The 23,221-nt window shown below is 32.6% G+C and overlaps 1 protein-coding gene across 2 annotated transcripts; it reads right to left on the bottom strand.

Moving 5' to 3' along the window:
• Positions 1 to 6,452: 6,452 nt before the first annotated feature.
• On the bottom strand, positions 6,453 to 10,630 carry LOC133810836 (uncharacterized). Of its 2 annotated transcripts, none has more exons than XM_062246085.1 (10): positions 10,031 to 10,630; positions 9,468 to 9,572; positions 9,253 to 9,369; positions 8,533 to 9,123; positions 8,079 to 8,443; positions 7,878 to 7,977; positions 7,699 to 7,758; positions 7,357 to 7,440; positions 7,126 to 7,242; positions 6,453 to 7,003 (listed from the first exon to the last, which is right to left on the bottom strand). In XM_062246085.1, the coding sequence occupies exons 1-10, from the start codon at positions 10,088 to 10,090 to the stop codon at positions 6,698 to 6,700; spliced, it is 1,905 nt and encodes a 634-aa protein (XP_062102069.1). In that variant the 5' UTR covers positions 10,091 to 10,630; the 3' UTR covers positions 6,453 to 6,697. The 2 variants fall into 2 exon arrangements, with proteins under 2 accessions (XP_062102069.1, XP_062102070.1); XM_062246086.1 differs by having other exon boundaries at positions 10,267 to 10,554.
• Positions 10,631 to 23,221: the final 12,591 nt, after the last annotated feature.

Raw genomic sequence — 23,221 nt, 5'->3', positions numbered from 1 at the left:
GATAAAAACTAAAAATAATTAAGTGAAAATGTATTGGTGATTTTAAATTGTAACATTAAATTATGAAAAATAAACATTAAACAATATAAAAACAATGAAATAGATTAAGTTTCATTTTTAAAATACTAAGTCAATATTGTATAATGAAACTAATATTAAAATAATAAAATGAAAAATACTTAAATGACTAAAATAATCTCCTAATTTAAATAAACTTAATTAAGAGTAAAACTATGGCATAAACCAATTTTTATACAGAAATATGAGAAACTAAATCTATAAAATTGAGTTTTTTTTTTTTTAAAAAAAAAAAAAAGCCATAAAATAAGTTCTTTTGAAAAAAAAAAGGTTATATTTTGTAAACTTGTTAAAAAAAACCCATAAAAGGTGTAATTTCCTCTAAAAGAAATCCATCAAATGAAGCCCACCAACAAGATCATACGAATGGGACCAAACCACTATGAATGTTAATCTATGAGATTTCGATTATGACCCAACTCCAACGACCCAATAACATGAACTTAGTCCACATCCGGATTGAATAACCAAGGGGAGTTGGGTGTGAAAGGGTGGTTAGTAGAGGTAGCCCAATCCTTAACTAACCAAGGAAGTAGCAATTTTCCCTTTGAAAACGAGGGAGATGTCGCTTCTCTACGGGCCATGATTAGGAGAACAACGACTCTCATAGAAGGCTTATAAAAGATCCTATCAAACTTAGAAAAGGAAACAATTAATTACATTATTACTATTGCTAAACTTCCACTCAATTTGAATATAAAGATTGGACTGAATGAAAGCTCTCTTTGATGCGATGATCATAAGAGAAGAAAGCATAGTATTATTTATAGACAAAGCTATACAAAGGGTGATCACAGCTGTGTTCTAACAGCACCCCAAGTATCTCGGATAGTTATAATAAAAACTATAACAGAATCCTAACATATTCAACTAGTTCACTCAACATTCCCCCTCAAGCGAAAATGTAACGCCCCGGTTACTCCAAGACCGTTACTGTGGACTTTAAATAGTGATTAACTCACTAAACGAGTCATTTAGTTATAAATGTGCATCTAGGTGTTATTAATAAGCCAGGGTGAAAATCTTGGTCAAAATGAATGAATATATTTTATTTAAAACATTAAACTGTACATGGGTCCATAAAAGTGTTTGCAAAGTTATTTACAATCTAAAATGGTCATTACAGTATAAAAATTACAACCTGCCGACCTAAGCGGCAAAAATAGGGTTAACCCCTAGTTCCTCTAAGAAACACCTTGGCCGTGGTGGTCAAGCGGCTGCATATGTACACATCGCCACCTAAGTTCTTCACTCAAGGTTGGGTGAGCTTTTATTTCCCTTTACTTGCACCACATAGCACTCTTGAGCCAAGGCTCAGCAAGAAAACTTATTACTGCATGTATGTAATATCAATAAATCATTCTGGTAATCATTCTGGGGCTTGCAGCCCTAATCAGATAGTGAGTAACACTTTGGGGCTCCACACCCTAATCAGATAGATAACTAACAAGTTTATCTTTGGGGATTTGCTCCCTGAATAGATGACTATTGTAACGCCCCAAACTCCAGGGACCGTTACAGTGTGCCTTGTAACTAGTGCTAAACTCGCTAATCGAGTCATTTGGCCAAAATCGTGTAACAAGGTATGATTAGCGGTTTATGGATTAAAAATTTCGGTTAAGATGTAACGTCTCACTAGAACGTTTACTGTATACATTGGGATCCCAAAAATATAATTTCAGAGTCTATTACAAGAAAATATTTACAACAGGCCGATCTAAGCGGCAAAACAGGGTTTAACCCTAGTTCCTCTTTCAACCCTCGGGTGTGGCGGTCGAGCAGCCGCATATGTACACATCGTCACCTAAGCTCTCCAACTCAAGGATGGTCCAGCTTTCTTTTGCCTTTACCTGCACCACATAGCACCCGTGAGCCGAAACCCAGCAATAAAACTTAATATGCCCATGAACAGTAATAACTTGTCATCAAATCATAAGGCACACGCCTAGCAGATATAGCCCTATTTTAGCAGGCAAATAAATCCACGTAATGTTGAGTATAACACATCAACCAATGACCATAATAGTCATCCAGGGCTTTTAACCCTAAATAGAAGAGTGACAATGGTGCAGTCACTAAGGTGGGTTCCGTTCCCAATAGCCATGTGACGATAGGGTCACCGGAGCTTATAGATAAGTGATCCTTTCACTAGCTTAGATAGGATAGGTGCATGATGACTAGTCACCAACATAACCTTCCTCATGACCATAGAGTCATAACCATGGAACTCTGTTCCCTAGCCATGTGACAAGCAGTCACCTAGGCCTTAGGCCTTGGCTCTGAGTAACTAGTCCTAGACTAGCCAAGCGCTTATAAGTTTCATCGACCTTAGGGTCGATCCAGCATTAATACCCTATATGAGTCATTCAATGCTGATATCGATTAGATCTAATCTTCATTCGGCCCTGTGTTCAGGACGCTTATGCCGTTTCTGACTCTTAGGTCAGTGCCCCTGACTAGTCAGTGCCATATACAAGTAAGCATTGCCACCAAACATATATCACATATCCAATATCCGAATACAGGGCATTCAGCATGCTTACTTAACAAATACTGGCACAATTAGGATCATGCATAAACACAGAGGCTCAAGCTCTGAACAATATCATACTCGGTATGCAAAGCATGTCCTAATCACATGTTTCTCGTGCATTACATTTAAACATCCAACATGCATCAAGAATAACCATGCATGTCACATATACACAGGGTGCATTTTTCTTACCTCCGGTTCGAGCGAGAATTATAACAAGAACGACCCTTGAGAACGATCGATCCTTTATCCTTTAGCGGTCACCTAGTCATAACCAAATACAATCTCCGATTAATGAAAATCAACCAAGATAGGGTCTTTATCTAAACCCCACTCTTGGGACCTTGAAACATTCCGACACGGTGAGTAGATTCGATCCCGGGCCTTGAGGATTGAAACCCCGAGCCAAAAACCCTTAAAAACACTCAAAACAAGGTTCTGAAGAAACAGGGTAGCACTACAGGGCTGCCCTCCTAGCGCCCCAATGCTCTTCTCAGAACCAAAACCGCCCTAGCCTCCTTTGCAGGTAGCGCTGTAGCGCCCTACACTGGGCGTTGTAGCGCTACCTTCAGCCAGCATCAGCCCAAAAAACTCTTCCTTCGATTCCACCATTTCTAACCCAAACCAAAAGCTTCCAATCATCAAATTAAGTCCCAAATGAACCCAAATACCACCTCCACATGTCCTAGGCACCACAACCCCAAGAACCCTAGCCAAAACTCCAATCAATTCCCAACTTTTCAACTCAAAAACCAATTGAAAATTAACTATGAAAACAGAGCAAAACCAAGAGTTCTAATGGCTAGAAACTCACCTCAATCTCAGCAACACACCCTCTTCAATGGTGGAGCATAACCCTAGCTTATCCCAGCTTGGTTCCTTGGTTTGGTTCTTCAAAAGAAGCTTGAAAATTCAAGGGAAAAATGAGGGAGAAAAACCCATCGGGAGAGAAGGAGAACAACACTCTTCTTTTCCTCTTCTTTCTACAGCCTTAATGGCTTATATCATTCCTTTAGGGGGAAAAGACCTAAATACCCCTAGGTCTAAAATAAAACCTTAACAGCCACCAAAGGCAAAACCGGTATTTCCCACCTATCTCGTTAATCATAATTATCGCTCTCCAATTCCCGCTATTCTCGATATTCTCCAACACCAATAAATTATATCTCATTACCCTTTAATTCCTGGTAATGCTCTAATCATTAAACTCACCCCGAGACACGAACTTAATCCCGTTATGACCAGACCGAACACTTGCATTTCATGATCGTCTCATGTTGAAAGGCTCGAAAAAATCTACATATAATGTGGTACCATTCATGACTCACCCACATGCATGAAAATACACAATTACGCCCTCAGCGGGCCAGATTACCAAAATGCCCTTATAATTATAAATACACCCATATGCATGCATTTATCATCATATAATAATATAATTCACATAAACATGCATATGATCACTAAATAACATAATAAATCAATTATGGCCCTCCCAGCCTCCTAATCAAGGTCCTAAACCTTATTAGGAAATTTGGGGCATTACAACTATTAAGTTTATCTATGGGGCTCTGCACCCTAAGCCATGTGACGTTTCAATCACCTGAGCCTTTTGACACTGGCTCTAAGTAACTAGCCTTTAGACCAGACAAGCGTTTTAGTTTTCTTCGACCTTGGGGGTCAGTCAAGCATTTCATGCTCATGTTGATTAGATTTAATCATTTCGGCTTGTGTTAAACACATTAATTTCGTTCTTGACTCTTAAGCCAATACCATACGACCAGTGCTCAGTATCATCGCTGAACTTGACTGATAAGTCACAGCTTCACGATCAATACTAAACAACATTGTCGTTCCCCGATTAATAAGTCAGTGCCATACACAGATAAGCAAAGCTGCTATGTATTTACTATGTAATCAATGTCCATATATAGAGCACTCAACATGCTTCATCAATAACCATGCATGTCACATACTGGGTGCAGTTTTCTTACCTCTGGTTCGAGCGTGAAATAATAAAAGAACGACATTTGAGAACGATCGGTCCTTAAGTTCCTTAGCGGTCACCTAGTCATAACCAAATATGATTTCTCATCAATAAAAATAAATAATAAAAGGTTAATGGTCTAAACCTCGTTCCTGGGGCCTCTATCGTACTAAAACAGTTAGTAGATTCGATCCCGAGCCTTAGGAAATGAAAACTCGCGCTTAACCTTGTGAAAAACCCCTCCTGGCACAAAAGAAAGGGGCGGGCCGCGACTTGACCTAGATCCACAACCTCTGTGATTATTACCTCCTCTTAAACACCGATTTGTCTGAGCAAAGTTGGCGGAGGGGTTGGTGATCTGCAATGTTTGAGCAACAGACCACATTTCCAATTTGTTTTCTTGGCTAAGGAGGAGATACCGAACCTCTTGGAGATTGAATGCTCCAGTGGTTTGAGTAAGGATATTGGATATGGTTGCATCGTATTCTACAGGTAAGCCTTGGAGAAGATGCATGATAAGATCGTCTTTAGAGACTGTGTGACCAACAAGAGCAAGAGTGTCGGAGATACTTTCCAGTTGCACAACATACTCTGAGATCTTTATCGCACCTTTCTTTAGAATTTGAAGATGAGTTTTCAGCTGCAATATACACATCTTAGATCGAGAGGAGAACAGCTGCTCCAACGCCGACCAGATCGCATTGCTGGATTGACATCGCACCACTTGCGAGAGGATTGGAGGAGACAAGGATGATCGAAGCCAACTTAGTAACAGTTGATCTTTTCAGATCCACAGAGAGTACTCTGGATTTTTTATAGTCTGTGTTTCACCTTTCTCATTCGTGATCTTCACAGTGTCGATAAGTATGGTCTTAGTGCTGAAGACGTACCCTTTGAAATCATAGCCACGGATCGTCGGAACTACTTGTGATCGCCACACAATCTAGTTGGTTCAATCCAACTTCACTGAGATCACAGAGGTCAACAACGAGGCAAAAGAGGAATTTACCAAGCATGTAGCAACAGAAGAACCACCAATAGTAGTACTCGGAGCAGAGGAAGATGAAGTGGGAGTAGCCATTGTCGACGTCTGTGGCTCTGGTACAAAATTCGAATATAGAGATTGGACTGAATGAAAGCTCTTTTTGATGTGATGATCATCAAAGAAGAAAGCAGAGTATTATTATAAACAAAGCTATACAAAGGGTGATCACAGTTGTGTTCTAATAGCACCCTGAATATCTCAAGTAGTTATAATAACAACTCTAACAGAATCCTAAAAGATTCAACTAGTTTACTCAACACACTCACTTTCTCTCTCGCTATACAACTATTGTTTCACTCTCATCTCTGGTAACTAAAATCACTCCATAATTAGCGCTCAGTCATTATGATAAGGAATTTTTTTATTTATTGTCATTTTCTTATTTTTATTTGGCATTATAAGAATACTAACTTGATCATCGGAGTTCCTCCAGCCAACACCATCTCAGTGTTCCAAGATTTTCTGATTATATTTCTTTTATTGTACAAATTATCAATACCAGCAAACAATCAACTTCGATTGATTGTAGATTTTAACATCTTATCAATTTTCATTAGGTGAGTTAATGGTTGCAAATGTAAACTAAAATATAAATTTGGGCGGAATGAACAACCTGCTCAGCCCACCTGCAGAGCACTCCTAAATGTGTCAATCATGTTAAATTTGTAGAATTATATAAAAGAACGAGGGATACACAATTAGTTCCTGCCTAATATCATTTATTTCAAATCCTACACTGAGGTCACTGAGGCTGAAACATTTAGAAGTATTGTCAGTACTATTCCTTTATTCATTTATGTGAAAATTACTAAAAAAACTCCACAGCTTCATTTATATATAAAAATATATATCCCCAAGGTCCAAATTTATGAACCAAATACAAATTCAAAACCCCATTTGGAAGGACTCGTGATCCTCCTATATTTAAAAAAATATATATATTGCTGGAATTATGTACTTTTATCAACTCTTAACATATATCAGGTATAAACCTACCGCCACATCCAAAGTTCACAACTAACTATCCCGAAAAGAGGAAAATGACATTAAAACCTCAGCGGTGCAATAGCAGCCGGAAACTGAAATCATAGGGTGCTATTTGCACCAACTGTGAAAGAGGCTCTCTTCCTTTCCTCTCATCAAGGCATTTCATAGCTTCATTCCTGGCTTCTTTTGGTAGTTGCAGACATACCCAATCAAGCATTGAATCCATATCTTTGGCAAAGTCAAGAAGATACCAATCCAACAGTTTTGGTATGATCACTTTGTTTGTTCTGGAGATACCAACAGTTGCTTGTAGATAATCCCTTTTTGCTGCTTCCAACTCCTCTTCCACTTGAGAAGCTGAGTACACTCTCACCTTCATTTTTATCAAATTTTCAACTTTAACTTATCAGCTCTAGTCTAGATTAACATAAAAGAGTTGAGGAGCTATAATAAAATGTGAAAACAAAAAGAAGGTTACAAGAGAAGAAATCTTACTGCAGGAGAGGACCAACTTCCACAAGAGAGTGCAAATGTAACCAATGGCTCTGACCACTCCAATCCGAATTTACTTCGAGCTCTCATCTCATCGTTCTTCGCAGCCTTTGGACAAGTCTTTTGTAACAAAGAGAATTACATGGTAAAGTTCAACTAGCCATGCAAAAAAAGCTCAATAATCGTATAGAACTTAGTTAAGTATAATGAGTTCTGCTTAAGGTATATCCTTACAAATTTCAAGTGGTAAGGTAATCTCAAGATGAAATGCTCAATTGTAATTGCATTAAGCAAATGCCCACCAACAGTTATTGTTGCCTGTAAGAAGGTTGAAAACTCTGGTCAATTTCATAATCATTCTCTGATAAAAGCGAAAGCACATGGAGATTTTTGAGGCAAACATGCTTTAACTTTACAGCTTAAAAAATATTTCATTAAGTGATTTTTGGGTTTGGAATATCATCTAAATCAATAGTCATATTCAAGTCTCAAAAATAGAATATGCCACCTTTGGCATGTTCTTTCCAACTAAGATAAATGTCACAGCAAACCTGATAAAGTAAGAATTGCTCTTACCTTCTGCATTTGTGCGACGACCATTTCTGGAGTCTCCGGTACACCGTGCTCTAAAAACGCCTACAACAATGTTAACACAACTTTTAGTATGTTCATTTTCATGATGGAACCCTCTAACTGTAAACACATTGAACCTGTTGGTGTTACAATTACTAATTCACGAAGAAGAGACATCTTACATTCATAATGCAAGAATTATAAGTGTTAATCCAAAATGCAAGCTTCTGTTGATGGTTAAGACCTTCTAAGTTCACAGAGGCAAGCTTCCCAAGCAGAAACCTACACATACAATGGTAAATACAGAATAAATCCAACTCTAATTGTAGTATGAACCTTCCAAACACAATCAAAATTAGTCATATGGGAGCATATTTACTTACTTTAGTCTGTGTATCAGGAACAATGCATTGGTTGTCCAACTGATATCAATTGAACTAGTATCAATAGAACATAGATGTTTGTAGGGACCAACATCTCTGTTTTTAAAATCCAAAGGTGTACCATAAGGATCTAGAAACTCAGCCCCTTTGTTCGCTGCCCGAGCAAAAAATGGCAATTGGGAACTCCCTGATTCCACTGCTCTATCCTTCTGTGTGCTCGCCATCCTCATCAAAATATTAGATAAACACTTGACAATATCCTCAGATACTTTATTAGGAGAACAGTCAGATTCCATTACTCCCTCATCTAAAGAACAAGATGAGCTCTCTTCAGCTCTTTCCTGGTCTACCAATCTAGATTCTAGCTGGACAATCAAAAGATGCAATTAACATAACAACCAAGACAGAGTAAAAATATTAGATTTTTTAACTTCAAACTAGCGTTATACAATACCTGTAATTTCAATTGATCAGGAGTACTCTTGTCCTTTGGCTCTTGCTTCATTGGTGGTTTCTTAACTGGGGTTACCATTTTAGTACTTCTCTTTTCAGGAGATGGTTTATCAGCTTTCTTTTCAGGAGATGCTCTAACAAAGTTTGACCATAACCTATTCTCTTTTCCTCTTCCATCTTCCGAAATGGATGAAATTGTTTCGAGTTTTCGAGTACTAAGCTTTCCATTATTAGCTTGCCTAGCAGTACTAGTACTAGTAGAACAACTTCCTGTTCTGTTTGAGATGGCATCAGTGGGAAGTAGCTTTCTACTTGATGTAGTTCTACAAAGGGAAGGTTGTTGAGACCTGGCTGCTGGTGAAGTTGCTGAATTGAAATCGAATTGAGACATAGATTTCGACCTATGATGCTTAGCACTTCTAACCGGAGTGGTTTGATCCATAGAAGAAGAATCACTTGAATTTTCCACATTCCTCTTGGAAGATACATAGACAGCTTCTTGATAAAGACCTTGTCTAAAATTCACAACTTGTTCTTCAAGCCGTACAACCTCCTCTTCTAAAACAGCTACTTCAGCAAGAAGCTCTAATGTCTGAACCAAAAATTTGCATACAAAACTAAGTCATTTTCATTGACCCTTTTGCATACCAAGCTAGAATTTATACACACATTTTATATATGTAAATGTTATATAAGCAAAAATTTGTAACATTATACTTACAGATGAAGGGAGATATGGGGGAAGACGAGGTAAGGCTCCTAAAGGTCTTGTAAAGGCCCTTTCCAAAGCTCTGTGAACATTCTCTTCATGTCTGAGCTTCTTCTTCAACTTATCAACCTATATATATATATATATTATTTTAAACACAATCAATATAGAAACAAATACAGCAATATTGAATTTAAATGGAGTAAAAACAAGTTGAAGTGCAGTACATCTTGTAGCAAGGCCATTTTCCTTTCCTTGTTTATTTTACGTCTATTAGTTAGAGTTTTCTCAGAACGAATGACCACTCTTCTTCCTTGAGTCTCCATCTTCTCCTTTGGAAAATTCAACACAAAAAACAAAATTATCAAAATTTTATATACCAATAAATAAAAAAGGGATCTGCATGCCTTGGAATAAAGAAATAAATTATAAAAGAAAAAGCTATTCGTTCCTTGAGATAAGTGAAAGAAAGAAACCAATTCAGATTTGGATCAAAAGCATTCACTTTTTTTACTTCATTAAGTACATAATTGGAGACTGTGTTTATTAATGAGAATTTAATGTAAACTTTAATACAGAACCGGTTTGAATTCAAGCTTTCTTTTCCCTTTTCAAGTAAAACTTCAACTCCCTATTCAGATACCCACCAGATTCGAAACCTTCTTAATGTGCTTTAGAAAATTTCAGGCTCCATATTAGTCTCTCATTTTCTTAAAGAAAATAATAAATAAGTATAAACCCAATAAAAATCACATTTTGAAAAAGAAAGAAAAAGAATAAAAGAAGTTACTTTATCATGATTTGAAGCAGCTTTCATGGCGTGAAGATTAGTCCTCACACTGGTATTCATCTTCTTTTTCTTTTTTACTTTTCAAGAAAAAGAAACAACATACTACAGAACTAAACACACCCAATGCTAGTTACAACACATAACTTACATGTATTCAAAAGCAAAAGAAGAAAAAAAATGAATCTTTGAATTACAAGACAAAGTAATATAATAAAAACACTGAAGATAAAATGAACCTTTGTTTAATTTTTTACAGAGCGGGAAACTTAAAAGGAAGAAGAAGAAGAAGAGGCAGGAAAACAAGTGACTGCATTTTACTAATTTTTTTGTTCAAAGTCTCGGACAGAGTGAAGAAAGAAAACAACAAAAGAAGAAAGAAGAGGAAAACGACGAGGTTTCGAGCTTCAAATGCCAGCAACGCCGCCCAAGAAAAGTCTAGCCAGAGACAGACATGAATGAACCAACTTGTACTAAAATAATGTGACAAACAAACCATTCAAATATACAATTAATCAAGAATAAAAAACTTTACTTATCACATCAAAATTGTATTTTGTTTTGATGGGTATTTTTCATTATTATTAAATCATCAATAAGTAGAAAGTTGGACTTGGACTATTTTTTTCTTCTTTTTCTAAACCCAAAAAGATTACTAAAACATGGGTAAAGAAAAAGAAAGTACGTCAAATTGATTAATTATAAAGTTAAAACAAATATTTAAAAAGAAAAAAAAAAGAGTAGAGAACCGCTCTCTCTCATTATGAATTAACGTGCTTTGAAGTTCTCTCTCTTCTATCTGTCTGTGCATTACCAAATACCAACCATTAACCTTTTTTACTTTATTTTTAATTTTTTTTCATCTTTGGATTCCTTTTTCATTCAATTCAAAATTGAAAAGAAAAAAAAAGCTTTTGTCATCGTTAGAACTTAGAACTATGCTAGTGTATCTAGCTCCATCACAATGATTCGTTCCCCATTTTATAAAATTAGATTAATTATTGAGATTTATGAACTTAATAGAAGAGAAAGTTTGTTGATTATTTATTCGTTGAATTTTGAGTGTTACTATTAAATTTTTATGAGGTTAGAAATGGACAACTTTTTTAGTGGAAAAAGTGGTAGCAATGGGTTTGTCAGCACATGTGATAGACAACTAGAAAGTACTCATTTCCGCAAGTACTATTTTGGGGAGGGACCATAGAATAGATTTTTAGAATATATACCAATCTAAAATATCTACTTAATTTAGAAAAATATAATATTGGTTTTTATTTCCTTTATTTTATATGTATATATTTACTACCATTCCTTGGTTCTTGGTAAATAAAATTACATATTGACACCCATTAGGGTTAAAAATAATTAAAAGAATTTTCACCACTTTTCTATATTATTAATTGTGATATAATTATAAATTAGAACATTTAATCAATTACTTTTTTAGTCCAAACAATTTATAATTAAATGAAAATAAATCAATTCTAGTCAGATTTTTAGATATGTTAAAACAACTGTATTTTTGGCCGAAGAATGTTACATTACATCAGTTTTCTGACAGAAATAGGGGATCTATTTTATTTAACCTAAAAAACAAAAAATAAATAAGTCTATTCACACTATTATATTCCAAAATCCAATATGTTATCATTAGTTGAGATTTATATTTATTCAAGATAAAAATGATGATAATTATTAATTTGAAGACTTATTGAGAAATCCATTAGGGTAAAAATAGAGTTAAACATTAATAGAATTTTTACCACTTAGCTGTATTATTTTAATCTAAATAAGCATTTGATCAATAATATTTTTTGAATAAACAATTCTTGATTAAATAAAAATAAATAATTTGTGTTCAATTATATTTTGCACCCGCTAATAATTGAACACAAAATTTTGACAAAAAAATTGATACAAATTATAGGAGTATTATATATGCTTTCCAATCCAAACATTATATTATTTCATTTTCAGTCTTTTGAACTTGATAGATTCCATTGAAAAAGAAAATTAGAGAATTTTTTAAGTCATAAAAAAGAGCGAAGTATTATTTAATTAGCTTATTTAATAATAAGTTAACTAAAGTGGCTTTCTAAATAAGCAAAGCCAACGTGCTAATTAATGATGCAAACAAACCTTGATGAGTCTCATTTCTCATCACTACTAATAGAAACTAACTGATTAATTTATTAATTATTGTCACTTTATTTATAAAATAATAATTATAATATATAGTAAGTTTGGAAGGAGATTTGATCTAAAAATTAATATTTGGTAGAGATCTTGAACACTACTAATCAATCCTTGTACCCACAGTACTACTCCTTTATTTCAGCTTTTTTTTAATATATATATATATTTACTTTTTTATTAAAATTAAAAACTTTGAGCCCCATTAATTTACTCATCTATCATGAACTAATATTGATCAATGGTACATTGTTATATGTATGCATATTTTACTACATATGGTACAAAGGTACATATATATATAATATGATTTGTCAATTAATAATTGTCAGACAGAAGCATGAGATTGTGGAGACAAACAACAAATGAAGGCAATTACCACAACGTACTCCATAAACTACTTGACTTTATTATAATTAAGGATTTGCATATTTATATTTAATAGCAATAATATACAGTAAAATTAATTAACTACGTGATTAGCCCGGCATATTTTTTTTTAGCTCATTTATTTGGACTTTGAAACATATATTCATGTCGTTTTCAATCTAATAAAATATGACAAGAAGAAAATTGTTCTTCACTCCAACTCAATCAATATATGCATCATAGTGTATATTAATTCAAATACATGCCAATATTGTCATGCATATCTAAATTATGTCATTTAAATTAGACTTTATTACCCCTAAGAGTTCCAAACTCACTCCCTCTCTCTACGACCACTCTCTTATAGGCGATACCACTACCACCACTACGATCTCCCCATAACGAAAAAACATCACATCACAATTCTGCTGTCACCATTAATATATTCATCACCATTAATGCCGTCACCTCCACTACCATTGAAGCACTTCTCTATTCAATTTTTTTTTAAGTTTTAATGATGAAAAATCTGCTCTGAAACTTAAATCCAATAAAATACTGACTTAAGACACTAATTTATAGATTTTAAAAACTTATGTACAATATTTTTTTGGGTTTATTTGCGTTTTTTTTTTTAGATTTAGAATTCTAAAAAATTGCAGAAAAATGATATCTAATGAAGCAGTTGTGATAGTGTCTTGAAAACTTGATTTTTGGAAAAAAAAATGATACTGATACGATACAAATGCGATGGCGCCTTGAACACACAGTTTTAGGCCAAAAAAATGGATGCCTAATGATGTTGCTGCGATGCCAGTGCGATGGTACATTGAAAACATGGTTTTTGATCAAAAAAAACGATGTCTAACGATGTTGATGCGATGTCGGTGCGATGCCAATGCAATGGTGCATTGAAAACATGATTTTTAATACAAAACGATGTCTAACGATGAACAACGATGCTGACGCGATGGTGCATTGAAAACATAGTTTTGGCAAAAATGATGTCTAACGATGCATAACGATGTTGATGCGATGGTCCCTGAAAACATGAATTTTAGGCCAAAAAAATTGATGCCTAACGATGTTGCTGCAATGCCAGTGCGATGGTGCATTGAAAACATGATTTTTCACCAAAAACGATGTCTAACGATGGTGCTTGAAAACATGGTTTTTGACCAAAAAAAGATGTCTAACGATGCACAGCGATGGTGCATTGAAAACATAGTTTTTGGCAAAAATGATGTCTAGCGATGCATAACGAGGTTGAAGCGATTGTGCCCTGAAAACATAATTTTTAGGCCAAAAAAAATTGATGCCTAACGATGTTGTTGCAATGCCAGTGCAATGATGCATTGAAAACATAATTTTTCACTAAAAGATGTCTAACAATGCTGTGAGATGGTGCTTGAAAACATGGTTTTGACAAAAAATGATGCCGATGCAATGTTGATGTGATGGTGCATTGAAAACATCAAATTTTTTTTGTCAAAAACCATGTTTTCAATGCACCATCACACCGGCATCGCATCAATATCATTTTTTGTCAAAATCCATGTTTTCAATGCACCATCGCACCGGCATCACATCAACATCGTTTTTGGTCAAAAACCATGTTTTCAATGCACCATCGCACCGGCAACATCATTTTTGGTCAAAAACCATGTTTTCAATACACCATCGCACCGGCATCACATCAACATCGTTAGGCATCAATATTTTTGGCCTAAAAACTATGTTTTCAAGGCACCATCACATTAGCATTATTAGGCATCATTTTTTCCAAAAACTAAGTTTTCAAGGCACTATCGCAATGGCATCGCAACTACATCGTTTTTGCCAAAGTCATGTTTTCAATGCACCATCGCACCAGCATCGTTAGGCATCGATCGTTTTTGGCTTAAAATCTGTTGTTCAAAGCACCATCGCATCAATATCGTTAGGCATTGTTTTGCCAAAAACCAAGTTTTCAAGGCACCATTGTAAGTGCATCATTAGACATCTTTTTTTTTTTGCAATTTTTTAGAGTTTTAGATTTGGAAAAAAAATGCAAATAAACACTAAAAATCTTGTACATAATTGTTTGAAATCTATAAATTAGTATCTTAGGTCAATGTTTTCTAAGGTTTAGGTGCAGAGTAGATTTTTAATCATTAAAACTTAAAAAAATGAAGAAAGAGATGCTTCAATAGTGGTGGATGTGGCCGCGGTTAATAGCGATGAGGATATTATTAGTGATGGCGGTATTGTGATGTGGTGTTTCTTTTGTTTTTTGTGGGGAGGTGGTGGTATCACCTTAGAGGGAGAGAGAGGTCGTATAGAGAGAGGGAGAGAGGTTGGAACTCTTAGGGGCAACATAGTCTATTTTTTTGTAAAATAGCATAGTTTAGGAATGGGACATGTGTTCGAATTAGTATAAATTATGATGGATATAGTGTGAAATTTCCACCATGAAATCACAATTACAGATTTGGTTGGAATTAAAAAGAAAAAGAATTTATTGCATGGCTGTATATATGTGCGTTTAATTAACTCCATCTGTCTGCCAACGTGTCGATTAAGTCAGCTACGCCCAATTAATTAATGTTTTTGTAACTTTTGTTGCTAGCTAGTGTGTACAAGAACACCGGGGCTTCCATATTAATTTTTGTCTATTTTTATTTTGTATATATTTTTTAAAATATATTTTAGGTTGGTGGGAGGAAAATCCAAAAAAGTGGGGCAATAGTGTAATGTGGAAGTGGACTTAAAAACGTATTCTATAAACAAATGTGAAATTAATTTCTTTTTGAAATTGGTATGATTGATATAAACTGTTGACGGCTGCGCGATATTTGTTACGTCTGTGGATATTGTAGTTGTTTAGAGTATTTTGTAAATTTTCACAAAATTTTGAATAATTTATAATATTAAAATCTATGTTTAAATATGTTTTTCACGCGCATAAAAAAATTAGTCACACGTGCAACATGTTTGAACCTACTTTTCGGTACTGTAAACTATTTGGAATTTTCTGAAAATTTGCAGAATATTCTGAATAGCTACAATATACACGGTCATAAAAAAAATTGCGCTGAAAACTATTCACGGATCAAGAACACTGAGAGTCTTACCGATAGGGCTTAAAGTGAAACTCATAAAGGAGAATTATCCCATATATATATACATACATTGTTATATAATTATTATATAGAGTATTGTTATTTAAGACTTTAAGGTGTCCAACACTATATGAGATAATATCCTATGATTAATTAGCCGTACCTCATAATATTTATTAAATTCAAATATGTGAAATCTGATATTAGATTCCATTATCAATATGATACCTCCCTCGCTGTGGTGTTGACACAGTTATCATTTCTCTATTATCTATTGATCATGCAAAACTATAACGTTTTAAGTGATGAGACGGGCCTTTAATTATACTTAACTCTCAAGATTATAGCTAGCTTAGGTCATGTGCTCAATTAATGAGACAATTAATTACCTGATCAATATCAATATCAATATCATCATTATATATATACACATAAATAAAAACAAGCTAGCACGTGAGCATGATTTCGTTTCAATTTATATACACATAAATATGTATATAGGATAGGACCATGATCATCTCTCTTTCCCATCTCAATTAACATTATTGCAATACCTTTTTGTCGGAAAGAAAAGAATAAGGTGTAATGTAGTGTAGTGTAGTGGTGATTTCTCAGAAACTATATTATACTGTTAAATTATAACCAAAGAGACACTATTAAATGCAATTTACCAACCAGCTACAGATGTATGTATGTATATACGTATATATATATATATATATATAAGAAAATGCATGCCTTCAAGCTGAGGCTATTACATTTACAGGACTCTACTACTTAATTGGTCTTAAAGGCCGTACCACGTACTTAATTACCTCCTTTTCTCTACTATTCAATTTGTAATTAATGATAACGTGAGCCATATTATAGTATCACTATATATATATATATATATTGAAGAAATTTAATATAGTATAACTGATCGATGAGATAATAATTAAATTAATTATTATAAGTCTTATTAGATAAGCATATATGTATTAAAATAAATATAAATTTTAATATTAATCACATATAATATTGTCAGACTTTACAATAATTGCTTTATATATATCTCAAGAGTGAAGACGCATTAAAAAATTTATCTTATTAAAAGCTCAAAAGAAAACAAAAGCGCGAGAGTTTGAAATCTATAAAATAACTGTGTTATGGGGATTTGAAATATATATATATATATTAGTTACAAACAACGTGAGGTTTGTTTGGTTTTATTTATAGAATTTATTAATTATTTTTATTAATTTATATTAATGTCATATAAATTTTGAAATAAATATTATATTTTAATTAAATAATTTATTTATTTTTGTTTAAGTTTATATTTGTTCTAGTTTTTGAATTTGGGAGTGACAAGAATAGATTATATATTTAATCTAATATTAAATATTATACGTGGATTTTAAATTTAAGTTTCTTGCTAGTTTTAAAAAAACAATTCATTGCTAATTCACAGTAGATTATAATATATGTTTAATATGATATTATTCTAATAAGTGAGTTTAAGTTTAATTAAATTTTATTTAAGTAATAAAACGTATGATTTTATTATTTTTAAATAATTATCATTATAAAATATCTCAAAAATATCATATTTTAATTTATTTAATTATTTATTATTTAAAAATAATTATCACTGTAAAATATATGAAAAATATTATATTTTAATTTTTTAATTATTTATTATTTTTAAATAATTATCATTGTAAAATATCTCAAAAATATCATATTTCAATTTTTTTAATTATTTATTTTATTTTAAGTGTTTACAAACTACCGTTAAATATAAGAATATTATGTTAAATATAAGAATATTTCGTTAAAGTTAACATTAAAAAAATAAAAAACCGTTAAAACCAAAAATTTCCGTTATCTACACACTTATTATATAAAAGATATATATATATATATATAAAGAGGATACTTAAAGGCTGCGTGGAGCATACCCTTATGTTTTCTTATAGAATGTATTTTTTATGCAAATTTTTGTTATTATCATATATATTATAGATATATAGAATATTTTATAAGTTTTTAAGAAATTTTAAATTATTTATAGTATCAAAAATCATAGTAAAAAAATATATTGTACATGTAATTATTTTTTTATACACGTGAAAAGTAATCTATTTGAATTTAATTTTTTAAATTATACGAATTTTTTTAAAAATTTACAAGATGTTATAAATAAATATAATATATATAATTATAAAAAAATTGCCCTAGAGTATGCACATATGCATACCTTTTTAAAATATACATCTGAGAAAAATTCTATATATATATATTTATTGTAAGTATTAATTTGAAGCTACATATATATAATAAATCAATATCATATATGTATAAATGGTAGTGGAAGTGGAACATTTACATTTGTTGTTGATATATATATATATGTATATATATAGTGTAATACATTATAAAGTGATCGATATATAAATTATAAAAAGTTGGAAGTGACAAATATTGTTGTGTGGTGTTCGTGGGAGACATGAATGTGTGCTATACATATGTATATTTTCCACTGCGTGGGTCTCTCTCTCTCTCTCTCATGAGTTAATATAGTGGGCTATGATTCATGATTTGGAAATTTATGTGCCCCTTATATCATATTCTCATCACTAATAATATCCATTGAATAATTATTGTACCTTAGCTTCATCACCAAGCTAAAATAATCCAAACCCTTTTCACAAAATCTTCTTTATTTTCCAAACATCTTCTTTCGATAATAATAATTATAATAATACAAAAACAGCCCTAGCTAGTTATATTTTTGGATCAAGAGATAATGATAACAATTACATCCATTTTCAGTTTATATAATTAAATTAATAATCTCTTAGTAAAAAAAAAGAGTGATCAATACTAAAACAAAAAAAAAATACAATTATTCTCAAATTATAATCATAAGTCTCAAACGTAAAATTAGATATAATACATAAAGTAAAAAGTAATAGTACTTATTAAGTTTACAGAAATAGGAAGTTTCCACACTTGTATATTGCCTATTGGTTATTAATTTTCGAGCTCATGTGATTCTTAGGGTTTTAATTGGAAGCTAAATAAAACATCAACTAAAGGACTATATATAGCTAAGTATATTAATTAAAAGGCATTGGTCTATGATGGATCATTCATATAAATAATGGGAACCAAATTAACATATATGAAAATATATCTGAGTGTTATCCAGATTTCCGGATAGCGTTTAGATTGATGTCCTCAGGGAAGCAGAATTATCGATGTCTTTCACGGTAGGTGACCAGAGCTCGCGGATGGACAGAAAGGCTTCGCCTCTCCTGTTTAGTGTCTGGATTACTCTTCCAAGCAAACACGACACGGAAACTCGTCAACCCTCTCGGACTCCCGAAGGGGTATCCTTCGGGGAAGCTCCTTCCAGGAGAAGCTCTTCGAGTGTTCTTCGCGGAAACGGTTCCGTGCCTCGCACGGAACAATACCAAGCGGTCGAGTCATGGAGGAGGCATATTTGGAATGATATCCACCTGACACAGGATCCCGCCTGACACGCCCGACAGGTCAAAGCCGCACACATCCCAGCACGCCTAAGGGTACCTTTTCGCCTACTGTTCCGCTGACAACTTGGAAAAGACGGCTGACTTTGTGTGTTCCCCATACTTTCATGTAAATATACCCACATAGAGTTTTGTAGCCATGCTACTACAGTAATTGTATTCCCTATTTATGGCTGGAGTAATTAAGACTCATGTACGTAGAGAAAAACCCTAATCCAAAACCCTAGCTATAAAGACCCCTTCATTTTACAAGAAGAGGGACGGCCAACAAATCACATAACAAGAACTCTACTAAAATCTCTCTAGCTTCATCTTCTTCAAGAGAACCCGAGAGAAACACTGTGAGTGTGTGAAGTTCTTGTACACCAGCCATCTTACTGTAACCTTTTCCAAGTATAATAACATCGACTCGTGGACTAGGGCTTGTTAACGCCTGAACCACGTAAAAACACTGTTTGTTTAGTTATATTTCAGCACTTCTACAGTCCTTATCTTTTTATTATTCTGTTTGTATTCGTTTCCGAAAACCTCGGTAAACACTGAGTCACTATTATTATTTGAGAAAAAGAGGGCTAAACTAATTATGTAAATGAGTTCGTAAAAATTTTGACAAAACTACTTCCACTTCAAGAAATAAGACTTTTGTTGGCGCGTTTTTGCATTGACAAAAATCGCTATCTGTGCTGGCAAAAGTCGAAATATTTTTTTCGACGCGGTTTTGTACCAGCAAAGACCATCTGCAAAGGTTCGCCACTAATTGTACTTTTGCTGGCGAAAAATGAAACACACGCCGGCAAAAGTTGTAATCAATGACAAAAAAATGCATCGGGAAAAATAACACACACCAACAAAAAAGTTCAATAGCTGAGATTGTGAAAATGATTTTTGCCGATACATTTTTGCACCAAGAAAAGTCTTCTTTACGCACCGACAAAAGTAGACCTTTCCTAGCACGTTTTGATGCCGAGAAAACTCAATTTACATTTTTGATAAAGACTTTTTTCCTAGTGCAAAAAACGCACTACTAAAAACAGGGGTTTAGCGTCGGTTACAGACCGACGTTTTTGCCAATTGCGTCTGTTTTGGAATCGACGCTATTGCAGGTTATACGTTTGACTTGGGCAGAAGCGTCGGTCTGTAACCGATGCTATTGCTTAGATACGTCGGTTTGTAACCGACTCTTACGATAAGCAGATGTGTCAGTCTGTAACCGATGCTTCTGGGACTCAGATGTAGAAACACATATACATATCAAAAGTATATATTTATATGAAACACATATACATATAAAAAACAGAAGCAGAAACACATATACATATCAAAAGTATATATTTATATGAAACTATATATATACAATAATGGTCCATTTGTATGATTCAAAAAATAATATTCATATATTTGAGAGGGAAAACAATGACTAAGTTAATTTCTAATAAAAATCTACTAATATAATCCCATATATTAGAGACAAAAAATAAGTTAGCTAGTAAACTAATCTAAGTCAAGATTGACATATGACTCAAAAATATAATATTCATACTCGATCGATATATGCAGGAGGTATTAGCTAGCACTAGCTCTTATCAAACACTGAGATGAGGTAGAATTGACTCTGCCCATTCATCTTGTACGGTATCGACTTCTTCAAGAGGGTACACCATTGTGCTTTTGAACTACAAATGAATTTAAAAAAATTAGTCAAACTTGAATTATATATGATTTTCATACTCATATATGAATTATATATGAGATGCACTACAACAAAAATTAGTATCACCGACGGAGGATTCTGCTGGTAATAAATGGTGTGTCCGCTGGTAAAGACCCGCCGGTAATAATCGGTCGGTATTAACACAATTACCGACCGACTGACACACCCGCCGGTATTGTATTAATACCGGCGGATTAATGGAGGCGGGACTCCGCCGGTAATGTGTAACGCTGTCAACCTCGTTTGACTCGTTTAATACCAGCGGGTTCCACCTCTATTAATCCGCCGGTAATAAAATACTAATATTAAAATATAATAATTTATTTTATTTTATTTCTTAATAAAATATACATATAATACTTATTTTAAAATAATAATATTTAACATAAATTATAATTAATAACACAATTAATATTCATCAAACAAAAATAGTATTATAATTAATCATAAAATTAACATAATAAAGTATCAATTGTCTCATTTTAATTACATATGAACTAATTATAAAATAAACATAATAAAATTTCAATTGTCTTAATATAATTAAAAAACGTAATCTAATTATTATTGTTTTGATCGGGCCAACAAGGTGTAAAATATTCATTAAGGTCAATATCTTGATCACTAGTATTAGGGCGCGGCAATGGTGGTGAAGCAAACTGTGGTGCTTGTGGAGAGTGCTGCTGCGAAGATGATCTAAATTGTCGAGTATGTGGTTGCGCCGAGGGAGACTGATGCAATAAACTCTCAAACTGACCATATCACTGCTGCTGCGACGAACTCACAAATTGACCATACATCTGCTGTGGATGTTGCTGCTGCGATGAATCCCCGAAGTCACGACGCCTAGGATGTGACGTCTGAGATCCTGCAGGGACGTCGTGGTAATAAAAAGGAGGGGACTGGGAGGAGCGTCCATACATGTTTGGATAATTCTGTTGAGGTGGATACAAATGTTGTTGTTGTTGTTGTTGTTGTTGTGGCATCGACCACTGGCGAAATTTTTTCTTGTGTAAAAGATTATGATCACCATCTGGGTATTTCAATTTGATCTCTACTAGGTGTTCGCTGTAAATTTGAATGCTTTGACTATATTAGATAAAATAATTTGGAATTAACATAAATTTCACTTTAAAGGGAATAAACTTACTCTAAGTAATCCTGAATTTCGGGTGAATTGTCAATAATGAACCATTAAGCCATTTCACGAGTCGCAAGGTTGAGAGGCTTGAGAGTTCCCTTTGTTAGGGGACGACATTGAGATTGAAACACAGTAAGGTGTCGTGGGATATTTTAAACTTATAATTTCTGTGCCGATATCCCTGTAGTTGATGGTTTTAGTCAACAACCATCAATCACAAGCATACCGGGATAGAAAAAATAAATTATTATAAGATATGTAGTAATTTTAATTAATCATTATTAATTGTAAAACTTTTATTAAATAAATTTTTTAATTTCTATATGAAAATAATTTAATAATAGTTAATATTATTAATTAGATAACATTAACTATTAAATTATATAATTAATAATATTAACTATTTAATTAATCATTATTAATTTTTAAGATTTTTATTAAATTAAATTAAATTATTCAATTAGATAATGTTATTTAATAAATTAAATTATTTAATTAAATAATGTTGAATCAAACTTTTATTATTTAATTAATTAAAAAATTAAAAAATAAATTATTATAAGATATGTAATAATTTTTAATTAATCATTATTAACTGTAAAAAAATTTATTTCTATATTCAAATAATTTAATATTAGTTAATATTATTAATTAGATAACATTAACTATTAAATTATATAATTAATAATATTAACTATTTAATTAATCATTATTAATTTTTAAGATGTGTATTAAATTAAATTAAATTATTCAATTAGATAATGTTATTTAATAAAAAATTAAATTAAATTATTTAATTAAATAATGTTGAATCAAACTTTTATTATTTAATTAATTAAAAAATTAAAAAATAAATTATTATAAGATATGTAGTAATTTTTAAGTAATCATTATTAATTGTAAAAAAATTTATTAAATAAAATTTTCAATTTCTATATTCAAATAATTTAATATTAGTTAATATTAGATAATAATATTTAATAAACAAATTAAAATAATTTCTTAAAATAATTTATTATTTATTTAATTAATCATTGTGTGAAAATTGTACACATTGACATAAGCTAAACATCAATCAATTGCACTTTTAAGCAAAAATACAAACAAAGATATATCAATTAACACAATGCTCTTCATCTAAAT

The sequence above is a fragment of the Humulus lupulus genome, chromosome 1 (genome assembly GCF_963169125.1).
Source record: "Humulus lupulus chromosome 1, drHumLupu1.1, whole genome shotgun sequence".
NCBI classification, from domain to species: Eukaryota; Viridiplantae; Streptophyta; class Magnoliopsida; order Rosales; family Cannabaceae; genus Humulus; species Humulus lupulus.
Note: the sequence above shows the minus strand (reverse complement) of the source record. Positions and strands in the feature narration are given on the sequence as shown.

Excerpts from the sequence above, each read along its gene's own strand:
- LOC133810836 (XM_062246085.1), bottom strand. The coding sequence starts at position 10,090 with ATGAATACCAGTGTGAGGACTAATCTTCACGCCATGAAAGCTGCTTCA. Across the intron at positions 9,573-10,030 it reads CTGCTTCAAATCATGATAAA|GAGAAGATGGAGACTCAAGG; the intron begins GTAACTTCTTTT and ends AATTTTCCAAAG. Across the intron at positions 9,124-9,252 it reads CCCCATATCTCCCTTCATCT|ACATTAGAGCTTCTTGCTGA; the intron begins GTAAGTATAATG and ends TTTTTGGTTCAG.